Raw genomic sequence first — 8,564 nt, 5'->3', positions numbered from 1 at the left:
ACTACCCTCTTCCACTGTGCCTGCCTGTCTGCACCTGATCCTGTCTGCTTCTGTGCGTGACCACCTGGTCATGCTTCTGGTCCCAGTCAGACTCTGAACCCTCCTGGGAGCCTGTGGATGCCTGGAAGTCTGGATCCGGCCACCTGTTTCTGTTCCTGCCAGTTCTGTCTCTTCCTGTCTGTTCTGGATCCCTGACCAGGATCGGCTTCCAGCATCACCTCTGGGACTGCAGCACTGGGACATTCTTGGTCTGGACTGTTAAACCAGGTTAGTGACCAACACAGATAATCTTCTATCAGATGATGGTCACTTACCTGTGTTTCTCCCCTAGAGTGTCTGAGATTATGCGGTGCCTCATCTCCCCATGCCTGCAGAGTCCGCGAGCCTCAGCTCCGCTTTTGTTTTGTTTTATTTAATAAACGTTTGAACTTTCCTACTGACTGTCTCTCCTTGAATACTGGGTCCACCTGTCCTCGTTTCATGACAGTATTGGAGAAAGATAAAAATCTGAAATACATTTGTAGATATCCAGAATGTTTATTCTAGATAAGGAGAATGTCATTTTGTTTGAAATGGTAATTTAGACAAAGAAAAAATGTTTTTTTCAGATATGAGGAATACATATTCAGTAAAACTAGTACCTATCAAAACGGCTTGCCAAAGCTTGTTGTTACCACAATAATATTAAAGGATTATTTCTTGAATGGTAGTAGATCAATCTATGTATTTAAGTGAAATCATTTGGCAGCAGGTGAGGATGAAGAGTAAAAACCTTCTAATAGATGGAACCTCATCATCTCATGTTCCGTTTGTTACCCATTTATTTCAGCAGACCTGAATAAAAATAAGTTATGTGCACTGTTAGGTATTTTGAAACCAAAAACTAAAAATAATAATACAAGACTATGAATTTAGGTTAGAAGAAACATAACATAAACAATGTTTATCTGTGTATTGTGTTTTATTTTTTTAATGGATAAAAATTCTTCATTCGTTAAGTTATTCTCATTAGGTTGTGTATCAACAAGATTTACTCAAGAATATAACATGGAAAAATAGTCCTAATAATTTTGTTAAAATTTACTGAGAAATTAAACTAATCAGTTTATACCTGCCTTTGGCTATTTGAGCAATTTCACTTTTACGATTTCAATTCACTTTTTGCAGAATATCTATCTGCAAGTGTCAGATTCCAGAGATCTGCCACCTATCTCCAGCAGAGAGCGCTGTGGGCCTCCTGAGCTGAACCTTCTACACACCTGGACATCATCAGCTCATCAGAGGTCTACACTACTTAAGCAGCAACCAGACCTTCCTTCGATGCCGGAGTGTCGACCTAGTTTGGTTAGCGAACCTGAGCCTCTGAAACTTCTGAACTTAGCTAGTAGACTCTAGAGAGGAACAAGCCTTCTAACCCGCCTTTGTCTTTTGTGCTCACAGGAATACCTGAAGCTCTGGATGAGCTCCTCTTAGAAACCTGCCTGCCTGTTCATGAAAGCCAAACCTGAAGATCTCAGTTTGGATTCCTTCTTCAGCTCTTGGATTGAGCAAGGAACATACTCAAGCCAGAAACCCTTCTAGCTCGGAGCTAGACGCTGCTGCTGCTTAAACTCTCTGCCACATCATTGACTCTGGACCTACGGTATCTCACCTCACGGCTCTGTTACAATCGCCTCAAGGTACATCCTGATTCTTCTCACTATCAATCCATCATCAGCCTGGCTAATCAAACTCTCATCTCTCCAGAAACTCTGAGACCAGTCCCGGACCAGTACCAGAACCTGACCCAGTATTATATTGTTGCATCTTTCAATAAACCTTGTTAAACTTTCCTTCAGACTCCGTTGTGTTGTGCATTTGGACTAAGACCTTAAACCCAATCATGACAGCAAGCCATTGTGACTTCTGAAATTAATTGTTAAATCCTACCAGTATCAATAATCTTAAAGAATCTATCGGGATTAATTTCAAACATGACTTTTCCCTCCTACCAAACATTTGTATATTTCCTGTTATGTAATAACCTTTTTCTTTTATGTTAGTAGCTATTTTGCTGTGTCCTTGCTCTTTTTTGAGTGGGAATAAACCATGTCTTGTTAAATAATATCTGAAATGCATTTACATTTAGTATTTTAAGTTTATTAATTTATTTTTGTTACTGCAAAATACAATAAATTCAGGTGTGGCCTGCCCAGTAGAGAGACATTACATTTTCATTGCCCATACTGTTTTTCAACCATTGAAAGAATGGACAGGTTTGTTAATCACTTGGTTAACCACCAAATGACTTTCAGTATGGTGTCCAGCTGTGCATTAGCCCAGCCACCTGTCCATCCAGCAGCTACCACCATCCAGGCAACACTGGTCCCTGTCTACTCAGAAGACATGATTACATGTGAAATGTGCAATCTGCGCCTGAGAAAAAAGAATCTTTGGAATCTTTGAATCTTTGAAAAGAAAACACCAGGAAAACGTAGAGCTCATTTCACAAAATCATCATTTAAGGAGTCAGTGTGTGGATGCCAAAAAGGTTTGGCAAATAAACAGAACAAAAGTGCACTGTGAATAGAGGTACTAAATTGGCCAAAATTGTTGACTAAATTCCTTCCCGACCAAACCTCTTTTCCATCTAGACCTTAATAAATAAGGAAAAGGATATTATATTTTAGATTTTAACTTATTTAAGAGTATCATTCACAACATATAAATGTAGTATTTTGAACTTCAGTACAAGCAAGTATTTGGTTATGCAGTATCTGTTTTCTTAATCTGCACTGGACTGGTGGTCTTTCCAGGGTCCACCGCAGCAGCCCTCGCGACCCCACTATAGGGATAAGCGTGCGTGTATGATAATGGATGGATAAATGTGTTCATAATGAAATGAACATTTGTCTCTAAAATATTGATTTTATTTATGTTTTATGACTTTTATTCGGGATAGATAGGGTGTAAGGATAGTTAAAAAAATCTCCATTATGATTCCTTTTTGTTGCTCATTTTAGATTATTTGTTACTATTGTAATTTAAACATCCAAAAACAATACAGATTTTAAAAAGTTTTGAAATGAAAAAAAGGGACATACCACGTGACATAAAACATTTTGTAGCCATTTCTTTACTACGGAAGCGTATTGCATTCCCCAAAGAAAAAAAATCTGACAGCTTATCTCATAATTACGAGATATTATCTCATAATTACGAGATCATGAGATAGGTGTACTTGCAATATTCTGCAAACTCATAACAGAACCATGCCTTTGCAATTACACAGACAATCTTTATTTGGCTCAGATTTTCTGCTAGAGGCATATTCCTGAATGCAATAGCAAAGGCACTGTTTGCTGCTCCATCAGAAGTGTGTATTTGGCATTCAAAATTTAGATGTACATCTTCAGAACCCTCTCTGCAACAGCGAATTAATTAAACAAAGGAGGGATTCTAAAATTTTGCACAGACAATAAATTAGTCTAAACAACAAAAAAGACACTTTAGAAAAGGTGGACTACTTTAATTTTATTTTTTTAGCACAGGATTTCTCTTGATATCAATAACACATGAGTAGTAAGAAAATAAAAAAATAATAACATAATATTCTGCAAAAGACCAGAGAATGAGTTTTATCTTCCCACAAGACAATGATCCAAAACATAAAGCAAATTCTGCAATGGAATGACTCACAAATAAACATTTCCAGATGTTAGAATGGCCTAGTCAAAGTCCAGACCTGAATCTAATTGAGAAACTTTGGAAAGAATTGAAAAACGCTGTTCACAAGCAGTGTCAGTCTCTCGATGTGGAAAACTGATAGAGACATACCCCAACTTATTAGTAAATGTAATTGCAGCAAATGGTGGCGCTACAAAGTATTAACTCAAGATGGTTGCAGAATTCTGCGTACCCAATTTTTAACCCAAGTTTAAAATTTCCAGTACATTTGGTTCCCCTTCATGATAGTGTCCCATTTGCTGTTGATTCTTCAAAGAAATATACAATTTCATATCTTTATATTTGAAACCTAAAATATGGCAAAAGGTCGAAAACCTTGAACTGGGGCAAAAACGTTCACAAGGCACTGCATTTATTTATTTTTTGTTATCGCCTGACTTTGTACAATTACTTTTTTGATGCCCCTTTTCTTTCTTTTCCACTTCCTGTTGTTTATTAGAGCAAATTAATTTCTCTGTTGTAAGGTAAATAAAAACTTATCTCTTATCTTATGTAAGTAGAGAGCAGTACAGAAACACCACAGGAGACAGTACTCTCTCCATTCCTTTTTACTCTGTGCACGTCTCAATTCCAGTACCAGACAGAGTCCTGCTACCTGCACATACTATATACTTAGATGACTCTGCAGTCATTGGGCGCATCAAAGATGGACAAGAAGCTGAATACAGGGAGCTGGTAAACCGGTTTGTGGCATGGTTTGGAAACAATCATCTGATCCTGAATGTCAACAAAACAAGGGACAACAATGTAGATTTCAGAAGAAACAGGAACAAGTTGTTGTGGTTGAGGAGTATAAATACCTTGAAGTTCACCTGGACAACAAACTAAACTGTTGCTGTGCAGCTGTAAAGCAGTCAAAGCAAACTGTACCTCCTAAGGAAGCTTATAGGTCGTTCAGTTTCTACAGAATAATGCTACATATGTTCTATAAGTCAGTTTTGGAGAGTGTGATCTCTTCTGCCATCATCTGCTGGGGTATTAGAGCGAGTTACTGCTCAACAAGTTATTAAAAAGGGTCGGCTCTGTTCTAGGAACTCCTCTAGAATCTCTGGAGATTATTTCACAAAGAAGATTTCTTCATAAAGTGAAGAAGATCATGGACACCAGCAAGCATCCTCTTCATAAGATTTCTCCAGATCTGGTGCAAGATAGACCACTATGGAAGATTCTTCATGCCTACAGCTATTAACATCTTGACAGAAAATAACAACTTTCCTTTACAAAAATATTTAATTTCACTTTAGATTTAATATAGTATTTCTGAACTGCACTGAATTAAAATGAATGAAAATCACATGAATCATGAGCTGGACCTACGTAAGAGGACATATTTAAACAATTGTTCTGCAAATTCAGATATAGGACAAAAGTTAAAAAATATTATTTCTCTACAAGATATTAAGAGTATGATAGGATTACCATAATTGTTGCTATAAAGAGTTTTTTTTTTTTGCTTTGCTTTTTTTGAATCATTTAGTTTTTACATAAAATACAGATTGTTGAATGGTTCAATCTGCCATATATCAGGAAATGAAGCAGCCAGTCTGTACATCATCTTCATCCATAAGCTGCTGAATCAGATCACTTAGCTCTTTGTTGTGTTCTTCCCCCCGCTGTGTCATTTCCTGTTGACTTTTGGCTTTTTTCATCTCCTCTTCTTGTTTTGACAGCATGTCCTTCAGTTTTTTCACATTCTCTCTTTTTCTGGTCACACATTTCACCACATCTGTAATTTCCTTTCTGTGTTTGTTTTCCTTCATATCTTTGAGAGCCTTTAGCATATTGTATTTTTCATCCTTCTGTAGCATCATGGCTGTAAATTCTTTCAAGTATTTTTCTTTAAACTCATTGAGCTTTTCTGCCTTTTGTCGGGCTTCCTCCTCATACTTTTCTGTTAACTTTTGTAAATCTTGCCTGAATACATCCTGCATTTGCTGTTTATAAATGGCCTCCTTTTCTTTTCTTATTCTTTCCTCCATCATTTTTGTATAATCTTCTTTTTCCTTTTCATAATCATTTTCAAGTTTATCTTTTTCCATTTTCCACTTTTTGTCATCTTTTTCCCATTTCTGCCTTAAAGTTTCCTTCTCCTTCTCCAAGGCCTCGGGAGTTTTGAAATTACCTTTCGGTTGGTTTCCAATCAAAGCTTCTCTTTCCTGCTTCCATTTCGCTTCCTCTTTTTTTCTCTGTTCTTGTTCTTTCTTTTTTTCTTCCTCACTCTGTTGAAGTTTTTTCTCTATCTCCTTAATTTTTTCCTCCTTCAACTCCTTTTCTTTCTGTGCATTTTCATTTCTTTCCATTTCCTCCATTTGCTTTTGGTGTCTTTCCTCCAGCTTCTTCTTTTCTTTCTCCATTTCTTCTTCTTTCTCCTTCAGGATTAGCTGAATTTGGTTCTGTATGGCTCTTTCAGCCTCTTGCAGCATCTCATTGGTAAAGCATCCATTTTTAGCCACCAAGGTATCAATCTTTCTGACCAGCTCTATAACCTGTCTGCGGTTTTGGGTGTCATTGTTGTCAAACATATGGTATCCCCCACAGTTGCCAATAAACTTTTTAAAGGAGACATCAATATATTCTTCAACATATTCTTCTATGGACAGTTTACCTTTCAGCCAATCTCCTCTGGTAAAAAGCATGATGGTGTACTTTTCAGAATTCCTCCCAATACCTTCTTTAATTAGTTTTAATGTCTCCATCTCCTCCGGTGTGATTCTTCCTCCAATTGGTACCACTACCAGGAAGACGTGTGGACCCGGTGCCAGAAGGCTGATACATTTGACCAATTTTAGCTGCACCTCCTCTTGTGTTAAACTGTCATCAAACAAACCAGGAGTGTCCACCACAGCAACTGGACGGCCCTCCACCTCACCCAGGGATTTCTTACAGCACCTTGTCACTGATTTTTGGCTTATGTCAACTTCAAACTCTTTTCTACCAAGGATAGTATTTCCTGAAGAGCTCTTCCCACAACCAGTCTTCCCAATCAGAACAATTCTGAGGCACTCATATGTCCACTTGTCTTTATCTCCTGTACAGAAAAACCAGAGCATCAGTTTACTCATATCTTTTTTTTCTTGCAGATAGTTTCCCTAGAACCCAAGGAAGTAATAAAAAGACCTATTGTGTTTTTTTTTTTTTTTTTTTTACATGGCATTGATTCAAATAATAATAATTAAATGTTACACAGAGAAGCACAAAACCATGCATAGAGAGAAGGTACAATCGGAGGGGAAAAACAGAAAAAAAGGAGAAAAGATGAGAGAAAGAGGAGATAAAAGGGAGATAATGATAAAACATCGTCTGTCTGCTTCATCATCTGCAAAGAGATGTAAAAAGAACATCACAACCAACAGACTATGGAGGACCAACTCTGCCATATATAAAATAAATACATAAATAAATAAATGCTCAATAAATAAATACGCATACAATTAATTGCCACCAAAAATACAATCAACAAATAAATGTAAGTAGAAATTAAATTATACAGTGAGACATAAATGTATATAACTCTTTTAATTAGCTTCTTTATTTATTTGCCTTTGTTATATTTACCTTGTTTATTTTTTTGTCCTTTATAATCTTCAACTTTGTTATTCAATTACTTATATTTTTAAATATTTATTTAAGTGCATGTTATAACATTTTTGTCTGTTTTATTCTTCCTTTGTATTTTTTTACCTTAGGTATTTCTTCGCCGCTATTTATTTCTGCCTGTCGTAATAATTTTGATTACTCGTTACTAAAAAAAATGAACGGCGTTATTCACGCCGTTACTCCCATCACTGCTCACACCAGACAGACTCTGTAAAGATGAGCCAAAAAAAATAAAAAATGCAGACGCACATTCACACATAACACTCACATCCAACATCCAATAATCCCAGGACCGAGGACCCGGCAGCACCAGTGGTTGGTCCCAGGATTATACGATGACCCAATAAGTGAACCTAAAATCTGGATGGGGGGAGGGGAGCGGTGACACCACCACACCAACCCATCTCGTTCCTGCTTCGGGCTTGGTCCCCCACCCCGGACCAGACCAACCCCCAGCAAAAGCCCCCCCCCTTGATCTGGGCCGACATGCCCTGCACAGACCAAACAACCAGAGCCCCCCCACCCCCCGAAATAATTCACTCAACCGTTTCCTCCCCTCCATTTGCTACACGTCCCTCCCTCCATCCTTCTTTGGGGAGAGCAGAAGTGACAGCCCTGGCACCGGCAGGGCACCCAGGTCCCGCAGCAGCCCCCCACAAAGACCACGGACCAGGTGGCTCACTCTTCCTCCAGGCCCCAGACTCCGGGTGGCAGCCGGAGAACAGAGGTGTGAAAAGACCCCGATCCTCCCTGCGCCTGCTCGAATGTGGTGTTGTTGCGTGTTGATTTCAAGTGTAATTAAAACTGGGAGTACCAAAAGAGGGTGTACGGCACAGTCCACCCCCCCTCCGGGAGACAGGCGGTGCCAGAACACTCAATTTCTGAATACGAGAGGGGGTTGGGGGTGCCTACCATGGTTAGGCCCACAAAATAATGCCCACAAGCCAAAAAAGACATCCAGGCTGTGATCATTCCCACTACCCCTCTCTCCCCTTCCCCCACTAGCAGAGTGCAAACCCCTGGAGGGGCAAGCATCTGCCATAAGGTGTTAATGTCCATGCCCCCCCACCAGCTCAACAGGCGCTGAGGCCCCCCAGCCCCATTGTATTTCCAATTGTCTAAATACACATGGAGACTTTTATTAAGAATATTTCAACATGAACAAACCTTCCTGGAGAATATGAAGTGAACTTTCTGAACAGGAACACAGAAACTCTGAACAAACTTCCAGGACTCTCGGG

The 8,564-nt window shown here is 38.8% G+C and overlaps 1 protein-coding gene across 1 annotated transcript; it reads right to left on the bottom strand.

The window, feature by feature from the left end:
- Positions 1-3,377: 3,377 nt before the first annotated feature.
- On the bottom strand, positions 3,378-7,811 carry LOC107101536 (GTPase IMAP family member 4-like). The gene is made up of 3 exons (XM_015400485.1): positions 7,724-7,811; positions 5,849-6,754; positions 3,378-3,403 (listed from the first exon to the last, which is right to left on the bottom strand). Exons 1-3 carry the CDS (start codon positions 7,809-7,811, stop codon positions 3,378-3,380), a joined length of 1,020 nt encoding a protein of 339 aa, XP_015255971.1.
- Positions 7,812-8,564: the final 753 nt, after the last annotated feature.

Source organism: Cyprinodon variegatus, unplaced genomic scaffold (genome assembly GCF_000732505.1).
Source record: "Cyprinodon variegatus isolate N-32 unplaced genomic scaffold, C_variegatus-1.0 Scaffold1111, whole genome shotgun sequence".
Lineage (NCBI taxonomy): Eukaryota > Metazoa > Chordata > Actinopteri > Cyprinodontiformes > Cyprinodontidae > Cyprinodon > Cyprinodon variegatus.
The sequence above is the reverse complement of the archived record's forward strand: the minus strand, read 5'-3'. Positions and strand labels throughout refer to the sequence as shown.

Excerpts from the sequence above, each read along its gene's own strand:
- LOC107101536 (XM_015400485.1), bottom strand. The coding sequence starts at position 7,811 with ATGTCGGCCCAGATCAAGGGGGGGGGCTTTTGCTGGGGGTTGGTCTGG. Across the intron at positions 6,755-7,723 it reads CCGAAGCAGGAACGAGATGG|GAGATAAAGACAAGTGGACA; the intron begins GTTGGTGTGGTG and ends TTTTCTGTACAG. Across the intron at positions 3,404-5,848 it reads GATTGGAAACCAACCGAAAG|AGAGGGTTCTGAAGATGTAC; the intron begins GTAATTTCAAAA and ends TCGCTGTTGCAG.